Source organism: Vulpes vulpes, chromosome 1 (genome assembly GCF_048418805.1).
Source record: "Vulpes vulpes isolate BD-2025 chromosome 1, VulVul3, whole genome shotgun sequence".
NCBI classification, from domain to species: Eukaryota; Metazoa; Chordata; class Mammalia; order Carnivora; family Canidae; genus Vulpes; species Vulpes vulpes.
This window is the reverse complement of record NC_132780.1, coordinates 148103567-148128373: the sequence shown is the minus strand read 5'-3', so window position 1 is coordinate 148128373 and position 24807 is coordinate 148103567. Positions and strand designations below refer to the sequence as shown.

The 24807-nt window shown below is 38.7% G+C and overlaps 1 protein-coding gene and 1 pseudogene across 3 annotated transcripts in view; both read left to right on the top strand.

The window, feature by feature from the left end:
- Window positions 1-24807, top strand: part of PKHD1 (PKHD1 ciliary IPT domain containing fibrocystin/polyductin) — a 477678-nt gene that overhangs the window by 427296 nt on the left and 25575 nt on the right. For all 3 annotated transcript variants that reach the window (XM_072733695.1, XM_072733698.1, XM_072733700.1), the window contains 3 exons: window positions 12062-12197; window positions 13373-13460; window positions 20570-20677. In XM_072733695.1, coding sequence (XP_072589796.1) covers window positions 12062-12197; window positions 13373-13460; window positions 20570-20677 — 332 coding nt within the window. The remainder of the gene's footprint in view (window positions 1-12061; window positions 12198-13372; window positions 13461-20569; window positions 20678-24807) is intronic.
- Window positions 23056-23176, top strand: LOC112914262 (U4 spliceosomal RNA; annotated as a pseudogene).

Below are 24807 nucleotides of genomic sequence, written 5' to 3'. Positions count from 1 at the left end.
TGAGATTTAAAGAGAGACCAGCCGGAACGCTACAGTGAGAAGAGTTCGCGCTTCTATCAAGGTAGGAAGACGGGGAAAAAGAAATAAAGACACAAAAGGCCTCCAAGGGGGAGGGGCCCCGCGAGGAGCCGGGCTGAGGCCGGGGCGAGTGTCCCCAGGACAGGAGAGCCCCGTCCCGGAGGAGCAGGAGCTGCACCAACCTTCCCGGCGGAAAGGCCTCCCGGGGAATTGGAGCAGGATCCCCAGAAAGGCGGGGATGCCCTCGGGCTCCCTGGGACAGTAACAGAGGAACTGCGCCCGGGAGATGCGCCGAGCTCCCTAAGGGCTGCAGCGCTCGGCGGGACCCGGAGCAGCTCGGAGGGGCTCGGGCGGCGGCTCCGCGGAGGGGGCTGCGCGGCTCCGGGAACAGCTCAGCGGCGGCGGCTCGGGCGGAGGAGGAAGCTCCGCGGAGGGGGCGGCGCGGCTCCGGGAACAGCTCGGCGGGGCTCGGGCGGCGGCTCCGCGGAGGGGGCTGCGGGGCGGGAGCGCGAATCCAACAGCGCAGGCCCCGGAGCACAGGGCGCCGGGACACAGCCCAGGATCCGGCCTCCCCCAGGACAGGCAGAGGCCGGGAGGGCCCAGGACAGCGAGGACGCTCCTGCCCGGAGCTGAGCAGATCAGCGGCCCCGCCTGGGAGCCTCCAGGCCCTGCAGACGGAGAGCCCCGGAGCTACTGCGGGGGCTGACTTCAGGGTCCCAGAGCTGCCCCCGCCACTGTGGCTTCCTCCCGGGCCTCACGGGGTGAACAACCCCCACTGAGCCCTGCACCAGGCAGGGGCAGAGCAGCTCCCCCAAGTGCTCACACCTGAGAATCAGCACAGCAGGCCCCTCCCCCAGAAGACCAGCGAGACGGACCAGTTCCAGGGGAAGTCAAGGGACTTAAAGTACACAGAATCGGAAGATACTCCCCCGTGGTTTTTTTTTTTTTGTTTTTTGTTTTTTTGTTTTTGTTTTTGTTTTTGTTTTGTTTTGTTTTGTGCTTTTTTTTTCTCTCTTTCTTCTTGATTTCGGATTGCTTCCCCCACCCCCCCTTTTTTTTTCTTTTTTCTCCTTTCTTTCTTTTTCTTTCTTTTTCTTCTCTTTTTCCCCTATTTTTTCTTCTTTCTCTTTTTTCTTTTTCTCTTTTATTTCCTTCTCTCTCTTTTTCTCCTTTTCCCAATACAACTTGTTTTTGGCCACTCTGCACTGAGCAAAATGACTAGAAGGAAAACCTCACCTCAAAAAAAAGAATCAGAAACAGCCCACTCTCCCACAGAGTTACAAAATATGGATTACAATTCAATGTCAGAAAGCCAATTCAGAAGCACTATTTTACAGCTACTGGTGGCTCTAGAAAAAACCATAAAGGACTCAAGAGACTTCATGACTGCAGAATTTAGATCCAATCAGGCAGAAATTAAAAATCAATTAAATGAGATGCAATCCAAGCTAGAAGTCCTAACGACGAGGCTTGACGAGGTGGAAGAACGAGTGAGTGACATAGAAGACAAGTTGATGGCAAAGAGGGAAACTGAGGAAAAAAGAGACAGGCAATTAAAAGACCATGAGGATAGATTAAGGGAAATAAATGACAGCCTGAGGAAGAAAAACCTACGTTTAATTGGGGTTCCTGAGGGCGCCGAAAGGGACAGAGGGCCAGAATATGTATTTGAACAAATCCTAGCTGAAAACTTTCCGAATCTGGGAAGGGAAACAGGCATTCAGATCCAGGAAATAGAGAGATCCCCCCCTAAAATCAACAAAAACCGTTCAACACCTCGACATTTAATAGTGAAGCTTGCAAATTCCAAAGATAAGGAGAAGATCCTTAAAGCAGCAAGAGAAAAAAAGTCCCTGACTTTTATGGGGAGGAATATTAGGGTAACAGCAGACCTCTCCACAGAGACCTGGCAGGCCAGAAAGGGCTGGCAGGATATATTTAGGGTCCTAAATGAAAAGAACATGCAACCAAGAATACTTTACCCAGCAAGGCTTTCATTCAAAATGGAAGGAGAGATAAAGAGCTTCCAAGACAGGCAGGAACTGAAAGAATATGTAACCTCCAAACCAGCTCTGCAAGAAATTTTAAGGGGGACTCTTAAAATTCCCCTTTAAGAAGAAGTTCAGTGGAACAATCCACAAAAACAAGGACTGAATAGATATGATGACACTAAACTCATATCTATCAATAGTAACTCTGAATGTGAACGGGCTTAATGACCCCATCAAAAGGCGCAGGGTTTCAGACTGGATAAAAAAGCAGGACCCATCTATTTGCTGTCTACAAGAGACTCATTTTAGACAGAAGGACACCTACAACCTGAAAATAAAAGGTTGGAGAACCATTTACCATTCAAATGGTCCTCAAAAGAAAGCAGGGGTTGCCATCCTTATATCAGATAAATTAAAATTTACCCCGAAGACTATAGTGAGAGATGAAGAGGGACACTATCTCATACTCAAAGGATCTATCCAACAAGAGGACTTAACACTCCTCAATATATATGCCCCGAATGTGGGAGCTGCCAAATATTTAAACCAATTAATAACCAAACTGAAGAAATACCTTGATAATAATACACTTATACTTGGTGACTTCAATCTAGCTCTTTCTACCCTGGATAGGTCTTCTAAGCACAACATCTCCAAAGAAACGAGAGCTTTAAACGATACACTGGACCAGATGGATTTCACAGATATCTACAGAACTTTACATCCAAACTCAACTGAATACACATTCTTCTCAAGTGCACATGGAACTTTCTCCAGAATAGACCACATACTGGGTCACAAATCGGGTCTGAACCGATACCAAAAGATCGGGATAGTCCCCTGTATATTCTCAGACCATAATGCCTTGAAATTACAACTTAATCACAACAAGAAGTATGGAAGGACCACAAACACGTGGAGGTTAAGGACCATCCTGCTAAAAGATGAAAAGGTCAACCAGGAAATTAAGGAAGAATTAAAAAGATTCATGGAAACTAATGAGAATGAAGATACAACCGTTCAAAATCTTTGGGATGCAGCAAAAGCAGTCCTGAGGGGGAAATACATCGCAATACAAGCATCCATTCAAAAACTGGAAAGATCTCAAATTCAAAAGCTCACCTTACACATAAAGGAACTAGAGAAAAAGCAACAAATAGACCCCACCCCCAGCAGAAGAAGAGAGTTAATTAAAATTCGAGCAGAACTCAATGATATCGAGACCATAAGAACTGTGGAACAGATCAACAGAACCAGGAGTTGGTTCTTTGAAAGAATTAATAAGATAGATAAACCATTAGCCAACCTTATTAAAAAGAAGAGAGAGAAGACTCAAATTAATAAAATCATGAATGAGAAAGGGGACATCACTACCAACACCAAGGAAATACAAACGATTTTAAAAACATATTATGAACAGCTGTACGCCAATAAATTAGGAAATCTAGAAGAAATGGACGCATTCCTGGAAAGCCACAAACTACCAAAACTGGAGCAGGAAGAAATAGAAAACCTGAACAGGCCAATAACCAGGGAGGAAATTGAAGCAGTCATCAAAAACCTCCCAAGACACAAGAGTCCAGGGCCAGATGGCTTCCCAGGGGAATTCTATCAAACGTTTAAAGAAGAAATCATACCTATTCTCCTAAAGCTGTTTGGAAAGATAGAAAGAGATGGAGTACTTCCAAATTCGTTCTATGAGGCCAGCATCACCTTAATTCCGAAACCAGACAAAGACCCCACCAAAAAGGAGAATTACAGACCAATATCCCTGATGAACATGGATGCAAAAATTCTCAACAAGATACTAGCCAATAGGATCCAACAACACATTAAGAAAATTATTCACCATGACCAAGTAGGATTTATCCCTGGGACACAAGGCTGGTTCAACACTCGTAAAACCATCAATGTGATTCATCATATCAGCAAGAGAAAAACCAAGAACCATATGATCCTCTCATTAGATGCAGAGAAAGCATTTGACAAAATACAGCATCCATTCCTGATCAAAACCCTTCAGAGTGTTGGGATAGAGGGAACTTTCCTCGACATCTTAAAAGCCATCTACGAAAAGCCCACAGCAAATATCATTCTCAATGGGGAAGCACTGGGAGCCTTTTCCCTAAGATCAGGAACAAGACAGGGATGTCCACTCTCACCACTGCTGTTCAACATAGTTCTGGAAGTCCTCACCTCAGCAATCAGACAACAAAAAGACATTAAAGGCATTCAAATTGGCAAAGAAGAAGTCAAACTCTCCCTCTTCGCCGATGACATGATACTCTACATAGAAAACCCAAAAGCCTCCACCCCAAGATTGCTAGAACTCATACAGCAATTTGGTAGCGTGGCAGGATACAAAATCAATGCCCAGAAATCAATGGCATTTCTATACACTAACAATGAGACTGAAGAAAGAGAAATTAAGGAGTCAATCCCATTTACAATTGCACCCAAAAGCATAAGATACCTAGGAAGAAACCTAACCAAAGAGGTAAAAGATCTATACCCTAAAAACTATAGAACACTTCTGAAAGAAATTGAGGAAGACACAAAGAGATGGAAAAATATTCCATGCTCATGGATTGGCAGAATTAATATTGTAAAAATGTCAATGTTACCCAGGGCAATTTATACGTTTAATGCAATCCCTATCAAAATACCATGGACTTTCTTCAGAGAGTTAGAACAAATTATTTTAAGATTTGTGTGGAATCAGAAAAGACCCCGAATAGCCAGGGGAATTTTAAAAAAGAAAACCATAGCTGGGGGCATCACAATGCCAGATTTCAGGTTGTACTACAAAGCTGTGGTCATCAAGACAGTGTGGTACTGGCACAAAAACAGACACATAGATCAATGGAACAGAATAGAGAACCCAGAAGTGGACCCTGAAATGTACGGTCATCTAATATTCGATAAAGGAGGAAAGACTATCCATTGGAAGAAAGACAGTCTCTTCAATAAATGGTGCTGGGAAAATTGGACATCCACATGCAGAAGAATGAAACTGGACCACTCTCTTTCACCATACACAAAGATAAACTCAAAATGGATGAGAGATCTAAATGTGAGACAAGATTCCATCAAAATCCTAGAGGAGAACACAGGCAACACCCTTTTTGAACTTGGCCACAGTAACTTCTTGCAAGATACATCCACAAAGGCAAAAGAAACAAAAGCAAAAATGAACTATTGGGACTTCATCAAGATAAGAAGCTTTTGCACAGCAAAGGATACAGTCAACAAAACTAAAAGACAACCTACAGAATGGGAGAAGATATTTGCAAATGACATATCAGATAAAGGGCTAGTTTCCAAAATCTATAAAGAACTTATTAAACTCAACACCAAAGAAACAAACAATCCAATCATGAAATGGGCAAAAGACATGAAGAGAAATCTCACAGAGGAAGACATGGACATGGCCAACAAGCACATGAGAAAATGCTCTGCATCACTTGCCATCAGGGAAATACAAATCAAAACCACAATGAGATACCACCTCACACCAGTGAGAATGGGGAAAATTAACAAGGCAGGAAACAACAAATGTTGGAGAGGATGCGGAGAAAAGGGAACCCTCTTACACTGTTGGTGGGAATGTGAACTGGTGCAGCCACTCTGGAAAACTGTGTGGAGGTTCCTCAAAGAGTTAAAAATAGACCTGCCCTACGACCCAGCAATTGCACTGTTGGTGATTTACCCCAAAGATTCAGATGCAATGAAACGTCGGGACACCTGCACCCCGATGTTTCTATCAGCAATGGCCACAATAGCCAAACTGGAAGGAGCCTCAGTGTCCATCGAAAGATGACTGGATAAAGAAGATGTGGTTTATGTATACAATGGAATATTACTCAGCAATTAGAAACGACAAATACCCACCATTTGCTTCAACGTGGATGGAACTGGAGGGTATTATGCTGAGTGAAATAAGTCAATCGGAGAAGGACAAACAGTGTATGTTCTCATTCATTTGGGGAATATGAATAATAGTGAAAGGGAATATAAAGGAAGGGAAAAGAAATGTTGGGAAATATCAGGAAGGGAGACGGAACATAAAGACTCCTAACTCGGGGAAACGAACTAGGGGTGGTGGAAGGGGAGGAGGGCGGGTGTTGGAGGGGAATGGGTGACGGGCACTGAGGTGGACACTTGACGGGATGAGCACTGGGTGTTTTTCTGTATGTTGGTAAATTGAACACCAATAAAAGTTAATTAAAAAAAAAAAAGACAAAAAAAAAAAAAAAAGAACAGAATTTTCCTTCAACATGGGAGGACATTCTTCTCAAGGCTGGCAGAAGGTTCATCCTGGAAGAGATTTCTGTACTGCCAGCTTGTCTCTTTCCTCCTTCATGGCAAAAAACAGTGATCTGCCATTGAAGAATGTTTCTGTGCTCTTTCTTCTTTTTGCTACCATACAAATTCACTGCTTTGTTGAGCTAGGTAGATGGCGAAATTGTCTTAATGGTATCTCATATATCTGGCTTTTTAAGGAAAATAAAATGCTTGCATAGGCAAACTTTCCATTTAATTAAAAATTGTTCTTTTCATCACTACATTTTTAAAAGCATTCATCACTTAAACTAAAAACAAAACAAAAAAATCCCCCACATATTATCGACCCTTATTAAGTGGGAAATAATGTAGATCATTCACATTTTTATTGATGACTCCTGGTTATCATTAAAATTATCATTTATTTCACAGTCTTGTTTCTGCAGTGATACCCTTAGGGACCATTGTTCTTACACTAATTGGCCCCAGACCACTAAATCCTTGACTCTACTTCTGCAGGTTATATTTTTCTGCTATTTTCCTTATAAACAGGATGTAACTGTAATCCATTGCTACCACTCACATATCTGTATCCAGCAGTTCCTCAATCACATTCGCATGTAGCTCTAACTCTAAAATTGAACCATGCTACCTTGAAATCAAGTAACTAAGATCTCTGTGTACAGATGGTGAAGTTGTAGGTAGATATAATAAGGACTCATAAAAGCTTAGATTTCAATATCTTTTAGTTCCCAAACATTAATTGAATAGCTATTATATCCAGAAAATTATATGGCTCATATGAAAATCTAGAGATTTAAAAATTAATGGAAAGGCAAAACAAACATTTGTACAACTATTTAACAAGAATATGTCATATTGAATCTAATTCTATGTATAATTATAAAGAAATTAATTCAATATGAACCTGCTTCACCGTTAGTCTAGTTTTTTATAAAATTAACTTTAGTTATATTAACTGTAGTGTATTTTTCTCTTTGTAATAATTATTAGGTGGTCAATGCTTCAATTTATTATTATATTCCCAAGAGTGCCTAAGCATAGAGTCATGCAAATAAATAACCATTAAATATTGGTTGCAGTGAAATGTAACCTGTTTGGCTTCTTCGTTATTCTGATATTCCTGTGTAACCAATATCCTGTATTAAATATCTCCCAGCAAATAAATCTTGGCTCTTGTTTTCCTGGCTGCACTATGACTGCTACAGCACCCTAATGCAAACAGAACATTTTGAATAGTTTGTGTGTGATCTTAAAGAATGTATTCAGAGTTTCCAATATTCCAGATAAGATAGTCATGATAGATTTATTACAAAATATTATTTTAAATGAGTTTCTCTACCTAAAATGCTTAGATTTTAACCCTTGGGTTGACCTTGTTGGAAGATATGCCATGTTTATTCTCTGCCTTTATATACTCCTGGCACACTGCAACCTACACCTAGGGTTACTGGAGTCTCAATTTGAAATGAGTAATTTCAAAGAACCACAGAGCTTAATAATAAGTACTAGAGCATAGCACAAAGCATACCAAATGAGAAATATACCAGAACTTGAGATTGGCCAGGCCAAGATAGGTAATGGCTTTCCAGAGGCATATAAAGACCTAAGAGCAGAGAAATGCATGATGGGCACTGATCTGTCATAGTGTTACTACAGTAACATGTATTAGGTGCTTACCATGTACCAGGTTTGGAACCACTCTGTGTGCCAGAAGGAAACCATCAGATCTTAAGCCATTTCTTCCCTCTTCTCTCCCTAGGAGTTGACAGCAGCTAAATGCATCTGGCTAAGTTTAATAGGGAGAACAAGGATTGGGAAATATAAGTAAAATGGTACGTGTGTACTCCGGAAAGTCATTCTTGCCTTGCAAACCGTATAGGGAGTGGGTGGGGGGACTCTGTTCCTGAGTGACAGAGGTCATGGTGTTTTATTTATGTTTGCACATCTCACAGTGCGTAGAACAATGTTTGGACATAGTTGGAAGGGTTAACGTGTTTGTGAAACTGAGTTGACTAGAGAGCTTACTTTCTTCTTCCAGGTATGGAATCTTGCAAACTTCTTTGGAATTCAAGTCACCTCATGCATGGCACATATAGATTCTGCTCTATCTAGCCTACTTAAAACAGGAAGAATTTAAAATACAGGACAACTGAAACATTTAATCGAAACATGGGGCACTTTTACAGAAATCTGACTTAACTTTGAGGAGGTGAAGGTTGAAGAAAGAACAATAAAGTATCTCTAACAGTCCTACCTTCAGCCCACCCCCATAGGTCTTGCCATAACCAGCTTTCAACAGAACTTATTTGTTTATTTGCCAAGTTTGCCATGCAAATAGAAATAATCTTTTCCTCTTGAAAAAGTAAGCATTTCAGATCTGGCAGACTGAAAATCAAGAGCTGGAGTGAATAGTGGTGATCGCAGAATTGGGAAATGCCTGTATTCTCTTGATCTTTTTTTTTCTTTTTTTTAGCTTGTACTTAAGCATCATCAAAGGGGGGAAAATTCTTTCACATACTTGACTGGGTATTGGAAGCTGTTATATAATGGTTAAAACTGGGAGGATTGGAGGGCACTTTCCTCCCCCATTTTTTAAAGTTTGGCTGTAGGTCCTTCTGCCTGCAGGCTACAGTCACATTAGCAGTTGGAAATTGGATAACGACAGCACAATGACAAATCCAGGTTGCTTGCAATAAGTTGCTAATCCCTTTGCTTTAATATCGGAGCAGCGTCTAATGATGTTTGGACATCACTCCAGTTTACTGACGACCCCACTGGGGCCAGCAATAGAACCTTACAACTGTCTAACAAGGCGTCAGGTGACTCCCGTCGTCACAGCAACGGACACTGGAATCTAATCTTCCTTCCATCCCTTCTAGCACCCAATAACGCCTAGATTATATAAGTGGCCCATCATTGCTTGGTAACTTGAATCAATTAACGTTAATTCGCACAATGCTATGATGTATTGTGATCACTTTCATTTCAGGGAAGGGGGAGAAATTGCTATAAGTCACCTAAAATGAGGTTGTCTGTGGTGCTGAGGTATTAATTGGGTGTCCATATTAAATGCAAAAGGAGCCCCATCGTGAAAGGAACGTGGATGAGTGACTCTCTTGGCTGCTATTGACCTATCAGAAGAAGACAGTGCCCTTTTCTTTTGCTTTTATCTATTACAGTTTTCCCTATTGCGTGTCAAGTTGATGTATTATAAAAAATTCATTTGGTGACCTTTCACCCCCTTAGCAGATTAAACAATTTCACTTCGATGGCATCATTAACAGGACCCTGCATTTAATGATGATTTCTCTAAAAGGCCACGGAGATTCGATTTTAAGCTAACAGATTTATTGCACTATTATAACATATCGTAAAAAACTGTACCACCTACGGTCAGGTTTTAGGATAGAAACTGCTTAAGAGTTTATGCGGAGCTTAAAGTGGTATTACCTTGGGATATGCTGTAGCAGCAAGTCTCTGACCTCCAGTGAGATGCTGTTTACATTTAATAAGAGATGTTTGCTCACAATAAACTTTAAAATGTGTCAGGGACAAGCCTTTCAGCGGGTTTTCAGGCAGTTGACTCCCATCTCTTCATCTCTAGACGGCAATGTACTTACGTCAGGATCTGCGCTGGAGTCTTCTGGCTTCCTTAACCCCATTGCTAGCCTGCACCCTATCCCACATCAGAAAGCATTTAAGAAAGGAGTTAGGGGAGAAATAGGATCTGGTAATAATGTTAGAATTTTCCAATAATCTGGGCCCCATGGAAGGATAGAATTAATAGCATGGATTTTAAAAATCTGATTTAAATAGTTCCCCTTAAAAAAAGAAAACTTACCCATTCAGGCTAAGCAAACTAATAAATAATGATTAAACTAATGTATGTTGAATTCCCAGTAAGTGGTTCTAGCACAGAGGTCAGAGCTTTAGCCAGTAGATGACCAAAGGGGATTCCTAGGACCACATACGACCACCCTGGCCTTGTTCACCCAGGATTCTCAGGGGAGGGAGAAAATGCTTCCTACAGAAACTTCGTAGTTTGTGATCCACTCAATTTGCTCTTTTGCTCTTCCACTCTTTCCTCTTTTTAGGATGAATCGTCATCATTGCCCGACATACACCTTCCATGTTAAATAAATATTTTATCCTTTTCTCCTTAGGTGAAAGAGGAAGAAAAAAAAATGGTTAGGGAATAAAGAAGCATTTAATTGGGGAAGAGTAGCTGTCTCCTCCTCCTCCTCCTCCTCCTCCTCCTCCTCCTCCTCCTCCTCCTACTCCTCCTCCTCCTCCTACTCCTTCTTCTTCTTCCTCTTTCTTTTTTAATCAAAGCCTTGTTTTAACTGACCTAGGCTGTTTTGAGAATAAGTTAACAAAGGATGCCCTCTACTAGGGTAATATGTGTGATATATGATTTCTATATTTCTCCATGTAATTGCTAAAAATCTATTGCATGGCTGTGATGCATAATACACAATAGGCTTAATAGGACAATGGATATATAATCTATAATATTCTTTTAATAGAGCTGTATTGGTCATCAAAACACGAAAGCTTGGCCACCTGATGGCTCAGTCACTTAAGTGTCTGCTTTTGGCTCGAGTCATGATCCCAAGGTCCTGGGGTTGAGTCTCACATTTGGCTCTCTGCTGGCAGGGAGCCTGCTTCTCCCTCTCTGTCTGTCTGCCTCTCTGCCTGCTTGTGTGCTTGCATGCTCTCTCTCTCCTTCTGTCAAATAAATAAATAAAATATTAAAAGAAAAGAAAAGAAAAAATGCCAAAGCTTTGGGAAAAAAGATATTTTGAGGTATCATGAATTGCAAAACCATTTTATGTTTATTGTATTTTATTACTGAGTCACATTAGCAATTCACATGCTTGTAAGAGGTGAAAAATAATATAGCTCCTTGATTAACTGCTCTAGACCTTGATCATTTGTGAGACCTTTGACAAGTTACTTAAACCCTTTTGGGTCTCAGTTTCTTCCAGTTTAACTGGAAGTACCTACCTCACAGTGTCATTTTAAAGATGCACTGGGTTTATATGTGGAAAGTTTAGAATAGTGCCTGGTACACAGTAAGTGCTCAGCATATATTAATTTTAAGGTATTATTCTCCCTAAGGGCTTCATTCAATTAAAATAAATTAATCAATTAATTCCACAGTTATTGAGCCTATTTAGTGCGAGCACACTGTGGAGAATGTAAATATGAAAGGGTTGTTGTGAGGAGTCCTTAAGCTATTCTGTGCAGAACGGTGCTACTGTCAGAGCTTGCTGTCAGGCATCTTTTCCAATTCTTTCAGGGACATCATTTTGGTCCCTCGAATCAGCCATGGTAGAAGTCTTTATACCACAAAAATTGGAAAATACCACAAATCATAGTTTTGGGGGGAGAGCTGGTTTACGAGCAGATTAGTGAACATATCTACACCTTCTAAACATTTTAGTCTGGTAAGGCATTCTTGGGGCCGATATTAAGGAATGGTGATAAAAATCCAAGTTTGTAATTTGTGCTTCATTCCACCCCTCCCACACACCAGTCCATCCTTTATCTATGCTAAACAAACACAGAAAAATAAATATTTAATTATTGTTTGATTATAAGGTCATATTTTCCATATAATACATTATGAAGTTTCTAGAAACAACAGCTAATGTAAATATTTTCACTGGTAATAATGCACTTGAGAAATTGTTATATCTGTAACCTTATGGATGTGTTCTATTTTTGTCAACATGTGCCAGAAATGCAAGCAGTTTTAAAACTGGGAACTTCATATATATTCGGCCCTATGCTCTCTCGGTCCTCGTCCAGCCTTCAGATGGAGAAGTGGGAAAGGAGCTTACAGTACAGCCACGGCTCGTTTTTCTGGATAAGCAGGTAACTGGTTCCCGGGTACCCATCTCTCTTAGAGCTGGGAGCATGTCTTATGGGGCACATGTCACACATTTACCGAGTGGCTGTCTGTCTGCTGCCCTGAGAACCTCTGTGTACTTTGTCGTCTGCCTTCTACCTCACAGCTGAGGTCTGGCTTCCTCTTGCTTCCTGTGAGTGCCCAAGATCTGATGAAAAGCAAAAATAAAATCCTGATACTTTCCCTCCCCAAGCAAATTCTTGAAGCAGGTCTTTCATATCTCCTGGAAATCTAGCCTTCCCAAAGAAATCATTCCATATGCTAATGAAGGAATGTCTGTTATCACATCTGCATTACAGTTTTATGTTATTTTAAATGATGCCTCTTATATGTGGTTAAGTAAATCATCAACAGAGGCGTCTGTGTGATTCTAATTTTAGTGTCTGTGTCCTCTGATTCTATCTTATTTCTTCCATATTTACTAAAGTCATGTGGGGAAGGAAGGGAAATAAAGTAGTGAAATAAGCTTTCTACTCTTAATTGTACATATATACCCCTGACATGATTGCATGGAGAAGAAGGTGGTGAGATTGAGGTCAACACTTGGAAATTTGTCCTTTTGGAAGTATAATCTGGCACTCAGACAGCTGGGCCCTGCTTCCTTTGCTCAATCATACCTTCCTTATTAATCTTCAATGGAAATACCTCTGTCCTCTCCTGTAAGGTTAATTTTCTCTTCACCTCTTCACTGACCTGCCCCAAATACTCCTACAATAATCTCCATTATCTTCTCTTTTATTTTTTTTTCGAAAAATTTATTCGAGAAAGAGAGAGAGAGTGTGTGCATGCACACTAACAGGGGTGGGTAGGGGAGGGGGGTGAGGAGCAGAGAGAGAAGCAGACTCCCTGGGAGCAGGGAGCCACATATCAGGCTCAATCCCAAGATCCCAGGATCATGACCCAAGCCAAAGACAGATGCCTAACCAATTGAGCCGCCCAGGCACCCCCCATTCTCTTTTTTTATAAGCTAATTTTGATATATTCTTAACATAAGAAAATATTCATCATTTTCCTTCCTCTACCTATCTCTACTGAATATGTGTTTCATAAAAAATTCTCTCAGGGTCCTTTACTGTTTGAGATAACTTCATAAAATTCTCCTCTCAATTCAACTCCCCCCACCCTGTTTTTCTTATTCCAGAATCAGAGAATAGAGTCCTTGGGTCCCCCATCAGAACCTTGGGCCATTTCTGTTTCCTTGGAAGGGACATCAGATCCAGTGCTGAAAGGTAGGTACCTGTGACATGCAGACACCTGAAAGACATCTGAAAGAAAATGTTTGCAGCAATTTGAATCTTTAGCAAGGTCAGTAATACTCAATATCATGGGTAGTTTGGAAGAAATTTCCTTTATCCCCAGTCTACAATGCCATATCTGTAAAAAGGAAGATTAGACCAGCAGTAAATACTTAAGAAGCCACCTCCTTTTCTCCCTTTGCATGATGAGGACCATTTGTCATAATCGTATCCTTAATATGATATAAGAAAAAAAGCATGTCCCCAAGACAAGTGATTCTGGTACAGTGTCATGGATTGTCCCAGAGAGCAAGTCACAGATATGATATTATTCCTTTTTTTTCCTCTTAAGATATATTTATTTATTTAAAAGAGAGAGAGCACATGACATGGGGGGAGGGGCAGAGGGAGAAGGAGAGAGAGAATCCAAGCAGACTCCCTGTTGAGTGCAGAGCCCACACAGGGCTTGATCTCATGACCCTGAGATCATGACCTGAGCCAAAAATCAAGAGTCGAATTATTAATCAACTGTGCCATCCAGGCACCCCTATGGTGTGGTTTCTATAGGAAAATAGAAACACTCTGTGTTATGAAGGATAAATGCTATGTCAAATGCAAAGCACCTGGCCCAGAGTAGGCTCTCAGAGTTTACGTCTCCCTCTCCATCTTTCTTTCTCTTCTATTGCCCCCCTAGTAAGTCCTAGGACCACTGCTAGCTTCATTTATTTTCCCTGCAGCTTGTTCATATAAAAAATAAAAAAAAACACCATTCTATTCTTTGCTTCTATGAGTTTGACTATTTTAGATATGACATAAATGGAATCATGCAGTATTTGTCCTTCTGTGACTGGCTTATTTCACTCAGTATCATATCCTTGAGATTCACCTATGTTGTCACATATTTCTGAATTTTCTTTGTTTAAGACTAATGGATAGTATGCTATTGTATGCATATATGGCACTTTTTAAATCCATTCATCTGTTGATGAACATTTAGATTGTTTCCATATCTTGGCTAGTATGAATAGCACTGTGATGAATATGGGAGATTTGGATACCTCTTTGAGATCTTGATTTCAATCCTTTTGGATAAATATCTAGAAGTGGGCTTGTTGGATCATATGGTAATTCTATTTCTATTTTTATGAGGAACCTCCATGCTGTTTTCCATAATGGCTGCACTATTTTGCATTCCCATCAACAGTGTATAAGAGTTCTAGTGTCTCTACATCTTTACCAGCTTGCTTTCTTTCTTTCTTTCTTTCTTTCTTTCTTTCTTTCTTCTTTTTCTTTCTTTCTCTTTTTCTTTCAATAGCCATCCTAATAGATGTGAGATTGTATTTCATTGGAGTTTTAGTTTGCATTTCCCTGATGATTAGTGGTGTTAAGCATCTTGTCTAACTTTGCTTCACATGTCCATACTACCCAAAGCAATCTACAGATTCAGTGCAATCTCTATCAAAATCTCAATAGTGTTTCTTTACAGAAATAGAGAAAACAATTCTAAAATTTATATGGAACCATGAAAGATCTTGAATACCCAAAGAAATCTTGAAAAAGAAAAAACTGAAAGCATCATACTTTGTAGTTTTAAAGTGTATTACAAAACTATAAAAATTAAAACAGTATGGTACTGGCCTAAAGATAAATGTATAGACCAATTGAGCAGAATAGAGAGCCTAGAAATAAATCCTCACATATATGGCCAACTGATATTCGACAATGGAGCCAAGAATATACAATGGGGAAAGGATAGACATTTCAACAGATAGTGTTGGGGAACTGGATATCCACATGGAAAAGAGTGAAATTGGAGCATTATTTTACACCATTTGGAGTATGTAACTCAAAATGGATTAAAATCTAAAACATAAGACCTGAAACTAAAAAAAAAAAAAAAAAGACCTGAAACTAAAATAAAAAACCCCTAGAAAAAATAAATGAAATCTTGACATTGGTCTTAGGAATAATTTCATAGATCTGACATCAAATGCACAGGCAACAGTTAGAATCAAAATTAGAGAGTGCATTAATAACTTTTAAAAAATGAGCTTATCAGCTTTCTTATGTACCTTATGAGTTGGTCAAGACATTTCTATTGGTTTTGGGTTGTCTGTAATATTTTTTCCTCAAACTTGTAAATGAATCATCTACCAGTTCAAAATATCTATAAAATTGCTGGTTTCCAAGAATAAGCCATGACTTTACTATTATTTCTTGCTCTATCCTGGCTATGAGCCTAAACTCTTTCAGATGGATTCTGTAAACTATATGAAACACTAAAATATATAGGAAGAAATCCATTGTAGAAATAAATGCTAAATCTTACCTCTCCTGCTAGTTGAATTTATTTTTTGGCCTGAACTATTACTGTCATCTGGTATAAAACACCTGTCTCTCCTGAGGATGTTGTCCTTTCATTCTTTGTGATTGTCTTGAAAAAAAGGAAAGATATAAAATTCTTATGATAAAGTTTCTAAGTTAATGAATTATCACTCAACATAGTTTTTAATGAATTAATCCCAGAAGTTTTTTATATCACTGCCTATTTAGCTTATACATTTTGTTTTCCTGCAAAGCTACCCCTCATCAACTCCAGAAAAACAGAATTAGTCCCTTCTGAAAATGTTCTTGAGGAGGCAACTGACATTTCATGATTAAATATTTCATAGCTTCAAAAACCCTGTCTCAGGTTTGTTTCATTCTCTTCCTTTCTTATTAGAGCTATAAATTTCTTTGCTATCTTTTTTCAAGTTGCCTTTCAACTATTTTGGCCTATAAATTCCCCATCCTATCTACTTATTTATTGAGAAACTAAATCTTTTCAGCCTGTGCACAAAAATTATTTCCCCAAACTTTCATAGTTTTGTTACTCTCCTGAGCATCCTGTCCACTCTTCATTTGTACAATCCAACTTTAAAGGCCCAGGTAATGCTGCTTATTCTGTGAGACTCACCTCACAGACTCCATATTTTCCATTCTTCCACTCATAACAATGTATATTTTACTCACTTTGGTGAACACCCATAATGCTGACTCATATTTTTGCTATTCTTGGTCATTTTTTTTGCCAAAGCAGTTAAGCCTGAAACACCTTAGGTTTAAAATCCCAAGGAAAGAGGACAGCCCAAAATTATAAGGACATGCAAATTCACAGAAACAAGCCACATCATAAAGAAAGCAAGGTAGTTAAGCAAAGCTATCCAGGATTGGCCAATATGAAAATTAAACATTCAAAATTGTATTATCAGGTAGTTTTAAACTGCCTGCTTTGATGATGTCATTCTGTCCATTCTTCAATGCCATGTAGCTGTTGGTGTCATTTTGCTATGAGATTCAGAAGACATAACAGTAATTCAGAAGATATAACAATCCCTTCTAATCTTAAGACGACAGTGTCAAAATACCAATTTTCTGCTGTTTTTCCATGTTTCAGTAATGTGCACATCAACTGTCCTCACCTAGATACTGAAGCTCACCTACCCCTAATCCTCTATTTCACATTATACCCATATTCCATGCCCATATGGATAAGAATCCATGCTCCAAACTTTATACACACTCCAGATCTGTCTTTGTCTTTTCAGGCTACTATAACAAAACACTGTAGACAGAGTGGCTTATAAACAACAACTAAAGGGGCACCTGGGTGCCTCCGTGGTTGATCATCTGCCTTTGCCTCAGGTCATGATCCTGGGATCCTGGGATCAAGTTCCATATCAGCCTTCCCACAGGGAGCCTGCTTCTTCCTCTGCCTATGTCTCTCTCTGTGTCTCTCATGAATGAATAAATAAAATCTTAAAACAACAGCAACAACAAAAACAAAAATTTACCTCTCACAGTCCTGGAGACTGAGAAGTCCAAGATCAAGGTACTAGCAAATTTGATGTCTGGTGATGGCCAGCTTCCTGATTCACAGGTGGCCATCTTCTCACTGTGTACTCACATGGCCCAAGGAGTTTCTTCTTCTCTTCTCTTTTCTTTCTTTCTTTCTTTCTTTCTTTCTTTCTTTCTTTCTTTCTTTCTTTCTTTCTTTCTTTTTTTCTTTCTTTCTTTTTCTTCTTCTTCTTCTTCTTCCTTCCTTCCTTCCTTCCTTCCTTCCTTCCTTCCTTCCTTCCTTCCTTTCTTTTTATTTAGAAGAATAGGACACTTAATCGACTGAGCCACCCAAGCACCCCTAGAGTTTCTTTTATAAGAGCACTAATCACTAATCAGTCCACAAGGACCCCACCTCCAAATTCCAGCACACAGGGGATGAAGTTTCCACATTGGGATTTTGGAGGGACATGGACATTAAGTCCGTAGCAATACCTTATCCATACTCTATAACTTACCCATATCCAGTACCTCATTCATACTCCATGCCTTACCCCTACTTCATATCTTTAATAATACTCTATACCTTGCCCATATTCCTTCTTAAAAAAATGTGGTAAATATATACAACATAAGCTTGCTGTCATAACTATTTTGACATGTACAGTTCAGTTACCTATACTCCCTTAACCATGCTTCATACCTTTACCTATTTGTTATACCTTACTTAGACTCTATTCCTTACTCATACTCCACAACTCTTCAAACATTACCCATACTCATCACCTTATCCATATTCTGTTTTTTTTATCCATCCTCCATACCTCATTCTGTACCATACCTTACTCATCCTCCATGTTTACTTTGCCCCACTCCTGACACCCTGTCCCAATCATTCATTTTCTTTCAGTTATTCCAAAGATATCATTGACTAGCTTAGAATCATATTGTGGCCATACAAAATGAATTAAACTGTTTGCTCTTTTATTCAATTAACAATGTCACACTCAGCCAGCTGACTCATCTGGATTAATCTTGGGGGATTCACCGAGGAAGTATGAGGAATGGGCTGAAGTTATTTCTATGCACACATTTGTGTGTATGTCATGAAGTAGAGAAACAATTTTACAGAGTTGTGTGTTTTTAGAATGCCTACATCACCAAAGCACCCTTTTTCATATGAGTGAAAGTATCTCTTGAAGCCATCATAAAATGCTACTCTTACACTTCAGAAAGAATGGAACCAAAACCATTTGGGATGGATTACCTAGCTTATTCTAAGTATTTCCCAGTGAAAGACAAAATAACAACAAAACCATATCTGTAGGTCTAGTCTATTCTTTTATTCTGTAATTTAACTTTATGTTCTTTTGTATCAGTAAATCCTCCTAAGTAAAAAAGGAGGTTATAATCAGTTAACAAAAAAGGTGAATTTATATACTGGAAGATAATTACTTAAGAGTCCTATAGACCCTTTAATATTTAATTATAGATTATAATAGGAAAAAATACATTTTTGATATTAAAAAAATAAAGTCTCAATATTAATGATGTTATCAGTTTGCTAATATAGCTAGGGGTGAAAGGGATGACTGTAGGAGAGAATTAGGGCTGGAAAGTATTTTGGAAACCATAGGCCCCACAGAAACAATCAGTAGCACTCTCTGTTAAGTCATGGAGTCAATTTCAGTCTTGCTTCAAGCCCAGCATCCCATCTCATCCCAAGTTCCCCCAGCCAGTACATTGCTTATACCAGCTTGATCAGGGAGCCTGTCGATGGCACTTGTATATTTTACAATTACCATTCCAGAGATATGATGAACCCTGGAGTAATGTACTGTACTTGGCAACAACTGCCTCAGCTTTTGGGCACATATGCTTCAAATCTGAGAATATCATAGATATATATGGGAATCTTTGTAGAGATCTCTGAGGCAAGCTGGTATTTAACACAAAAGCAAACCCATTTGGAGCTAAAACACTTTCCATTAGGCAGTTTGGCGGCTGTTCTACGAGGCAAACTCACTGTGCTCGACGGACACATTTCGATTAAATGCTGCTTTGTATTCCTCCAAAGATGGGAACAATAAGGACGTTTGTCAAAGGAAAAACTGCAGCAAACGATTTCATGTTGAACATCTGTACTCTGCAGTTCATTGTTTGCAAGAGTTTATTGACCATAATTTTGATGCATATAGGTTTTAAAGAGTATAAACTGCATTTATCTTGGGCGCCTATCATTTATTTGAGTCTTGGCTTATTTATTTCCATTTTTCTGGGCATTTTATTTATTTCGGGATGCTGAAGAGATGAAGGAAAAGATGTTTTTGAAAAAGGAGTTTTCGTTAGCTCTGCAAAATTGATGAGGAAAGACAATGTTGCCACAAAAAGGATTAAGCAATTGAATTGAAAAATGTAACACTAAGCATATTATATCTTTATGATACCTTTCAGCCTTAAAGATCTCAAAACAATTTATAAACTTTAAGATCACTCTTCTAACTCATTGTCCATCATATCAATCATAGTGACATTTCCAGAGTGAACTGTAGCAGCTGTTAATTAGCAAAGTAATTTGAGGATGGTGGAGTCAGAAAACTAATTAATGACATTGAGAATGTGATCCTGAGTTAAGTTGCCTTCTTCCACTTTAAAAATGGATGGCCTATTGTTAGAAGACGTAAACTTTCTTTTTTTTTGCATTTTATTCAAGGAAAGCACAGTGCAAGTAACCCAAGTTGCTAAATCAGGGTAGCCTTTCTCAGTCATGATTTGATGCATTGCTGTGGTCCTGCTCTATTGGCCTAACTCTGCCACTACATAAACTACAGATCCCTTGAATAGAAGAGAGTCAGAACCTAGAAAGTGACCACCTATAAGATAACAGACTTTCTTTCTTGACAGATATTTAATAATAAAATAATCAATATATAGTAGTGGTTAGGAATGCAAACTTTCAAATCAGGCGGATGTGGAGTTATAATCTGAACACCGAGTAATTTCCTTCCATAAGCTTATCTATCTCCTGTTGTGTAGTTTATTTAAAATGATGTATATAAAGCACATTATCTGGCCTAGCAAACTTTCGATTACTGTTGTTATTATTATTCTCTCTTAGATTATTTGGTTCCAAGATTTATCTAAGAAAAGCCTGATGGATTTCATAATCTCTTTCATTAAATCTTTTTATTTTCCATTATTGTCCAATTGCCTCTTTACAGAGAAGACTTGAAGAAACTGCTCTTGAGTAGGTAACTAACACTCTGTGTTTCTGTGTTTGTTTGTAGGGTGTACTCAGGCAGAAAGTCAAGATGGTTATGTGAGCTTCTCCAACCTGGCAGTTTTGATCTCTGGGTCAAACTGGCACTTTATTTTTACTGTCACTTCCCCTCCAGGTAATATCAGCAGAGTAAGTTTTTACTATCTGTTTCTTTTTTAAAAAACAAAAAATAGTCCCTTCTCTTTCATGATGGGAAGAGCTCCTATCATGAACAAGAAGTTGTCACAGCTTAGAGAAAAAATTCACTTGGTTATATCATTAAGGTTTGAAAAGCAAGAACACATGTAGAAATTAAGCTCCAGAAGAATTCTGGTAAGCAAGGATCCAAATGTACATTTTCTTCTAGTTGTTAAAATTTACTTTGAATGCTTTTCTTAAATTATTATTTAATATTTCTCTGACATGTGGTGGCATTTGGTTAGATATTAATTAGAACATTTCAACTAATAAGAAGAGTCATGGGATATTGAGTATATATTATGATTTCTGCCCTCCTTAACCACTGCCTCCTCCCAACTCCATAAATGGCAATCATATCCATTCAAAATCCTGGTACTTTAGAAGTAAAGATATATAAGGTGTGTATAAATTGTCTATATGCTCCAGTTCTTCTTGACAAAACCTTGAAGTCTTCCCCCTTCTTGACAATTTTTACTTTATTAGAAGGCAATACTACTCAATAAGTTTGAAGTAGATAACATGTTAATTAAACTTCAAATGAGCCCATGCAAAATATTCCTCTCTCATTTCCACAAAGAATAGAGCCAAGTCTTCTCCTGCAGAGGAGTGGTAAGAATGGAGGTTTTTGTTTTGTTTTGCTTTTTTGAGGGTTTTTTTGAGAGTATAGTTTTTGACATCCTCTTTTTAAAATATTGGGCTCTAATAGAGACACAGAGTAATCCACTGGGGTGGAGGAGGGGGAAAGGAGATTTAACTCTTCCATTTATTATTGTGATTTACCAGAAAAAAAAAATTCCTTAGCTAAGAGAGTATGAAAAGAATTCTAAAAATGCTAACACCACATTTGAACTAAAAAAGTACAATTGATATTTGTAATCAATTATTAATTTGGGGCAGAAAATTAGTCTGATGTGAAAGCCACGCAACTGTGGAAAGCAATTAATACACAGGTGTGATAATGCAAAGTTTTATGAAATACATTTGAATAATCATTACTGGATTTAAACCAGTTAGTTAATGGAAATGGCCAGAAGAATCCCATGTTTTGATGTGAGATATCCAAAGCCCAACAACAAATGTTTAAGTAAGTCCACATATTAGTTATCCCTCATGAAACTTAAATTCAAACTGTCATAGTGTACTTCTCAAAAAGTGAAAAATATGGCTCTTGTGAAAATATGTAATGAGTATTTGTCAACAAATTCTTTACCTCACAAGTGAGGGTACCAGGAAGATGGCAAATCTGATTTAAAGAATATTTGAGATTATCTCAGTGAAAAAGTAAGCATAAGACAAAGAGCATTTGAGAGATATGGATCACATAGCCAAGCTGAAATAACTTTGCCACATTGCATACAAGACAATAAAGCTGTAACCTTTGAGATGACATGTCTTTTGATACCATTTGCACCTTTACTGGAGCAAAATCATTTGCAGTTTACTAATTTACAAATTAACAAGACTGGGCATAATTAATATTAAAAAATATGTTCCGGGGAATTTGATAAACTTAAAGTCTCCGGTATGACATTGATCAGATCAGTAATCACTTTTATCCCTTAATTCCAAGTCTTGGGCAATTTTTCTGCACAAAGGGATTAGCTTCTGAGGTCAAATATATTATTATCAATTTTAATTTTGCAAGGCAAATAGCCTTTAAATACCTATGAAAGTGTCCTTATATTAAGTATAGATCCATGGAGATCCATGTTCAGTGTTCTTGACCACGGGATTTCCAAGTATATATTTTGAAGGGCAACACATGCAGAGCTGGATATTTTGACCCATATTTGCCGGATTTTTTTAAAGGACCTTTGTCCTTTAATTTCTTCATTGATAGACTAATTACTTCATCATATTTATTGTAAGGAATAAGTTATAAAGCCAGATATAAAACGTGGTGTAGACAAAAACTTCTCAATAACATTATTTTGTGCCAGCCTTAGTGTTCATGTTTACTGCACTACTACTTTATTTTAGGTTTCACTATAACTTATAGAAGAGGCTAACTGAAGAATTATCTTGAGAAGTTTTCCTTTTGGGAAGCCTAGGTGGCTCAGTTGGTTGAGCACCTGCCTTTGGCTCAGGTCATGATCCTGGGATCCTGGGATTGAGTCCCACATCAGGCTCCCCAGAGAAAGCCTGCTTCTCCCTCTGCCTGTGTCTCTGCCTCTCTCTCTCCGTGTCTCCCATGAATAAATAAATAAAATATTTAAAAAAGAAAGTATTTCTTTAGCATTTTTCCTTAAATTAATCTTCATAATTCTCAAAACCACATCTATGAGGTGAGGCTCTGTCAGAATGAGATTTACAAGCTTTGCGTAGTGGCAGTATCATAGCCAATGAGGTTTATCTGAGGCGTGATTATTGCTAATAGAATGATATTTACAGTCTAAATTAGAGGAGAATAGATGGAAGACAGAAAGTCATATGTAGAAGAACAAATCATTACTCCTATTTTAGAAATAATAAAATTTGAGAAACTGAGCAATTAAAGGTCTGGCCAAATATGTATGGGACCCTCACAAGTCTTTCTAATATGTTGACTAATCCAGCTCACTTTTCAGTATAGAACGTCCTGAGGCACCACCAAGAGAGAAGGCCTTCTGTGTATTTATTCTACTGGCTTCCCAGCTAGCCAATTTCTCTTCGTTAGCACTCCCATGATCTGGCTGTGGTTTCTCTGATCATTCCTTGGAGCCACGGGAGCTTGTAGGGGATTCTCGGGGGCTGTTGGGCTGAAAAGAGTCTGAAGGAGCCAGGGCTGCTCCTGGCCACCAAATCCAGAGAAACCCTTGTTGTCATTGCCATTGTCATGCCTGGAATACTCTTTCTCCTGAAATTCACATGACTCCGTCATCATTTCACTGAGATTTCTTCCCCAAAGTTCCCTCCAAAGAGAGGCCCTTTCTGCATCACTCAGGCTGTACCACCACTCTTCCCAACCCTGCTCCATCTCCAGTCACTCTCTGCCAGCCTCACTTTGGTCTTCATGGCTCTTACTGCTACATAGCATCAAGGTTATTGGGGTATTTGCTTGTCTACTGCCTATGTGCTCTGCCCCCCCCCCCATTTTAGAACCTAAATTCCAAAAGGAACAGGAATTCTGCTGAGTTCAGCGCTATCTCTTCAGAGTGTAGAAAAATCTGGCACAACACAGGCACAATTTGTTTATAAGTAAGGATATTGAGATTATGTCAAAGATTACATTTTTTTAATGTTCTGCTGCCAGAAATATTTGAAAGCTGGTGGTCTATAGCCTTAGACTCACATACATCTAAAGTGGATTCACTGACTTTGCCCTTCTGCCATTATATGTGTTTGAAACCCTTCCACAGCCTGATCTTCTATATCTCACTTGGTTCATGCCACTTCCCAGCTCAGAAGTTTTCCTTCTTGACACCTCATTGCCTTCAGAATATGGTCAAGGATCTTTTGCTGACATTTACTGCCCATCAAAATTTATCTCCAATGCTTTCCAGCATTAGTTCTGAGTATTTTTCAGCATTAATTTCCTAAACGATTGCTCCTTTCTCCTTTCTGTCTTTATTTGCCTAGGTTTCAAAGCCCTAATTAAATATTCTCTCTTTTGGGTTGTTTTCCCTGACCATATTGATGAGAAATATCCTTTCAGAAAAATTGATTTGCAATATTATTTTAGCATGTGTCACATTCTGATTTGTATTATAAATGTTTGTATATATATCTCATTTTATCTACTAGCTTCTAAATATCTTCAGAATGAGAACAGTAACTTATCCAGTTAGCAAAGTAAACAATCACCGAGCAATCATTTGAAAATGGATAAAAGCATGAGGCATTTTGTTTTACTTCTGCAAAGCCCTAGTAAAATCCACCCCCTCATCTCTAGGCTAGATTTATCTTATTCAGATGCTCATAAAAAGCAACTAATTAATAACAAATAAGCCAAGTATGTATCAAGTATAAGATGTACACACAGGAGAACCATTTCTAGCTAATTTTGTTATGGTAGCTTTGGGACCAAGTCAGCCAGGAGTCAACAGACTGAAAACCGGACTGTGACTTTCAATCAAATTATCAGAT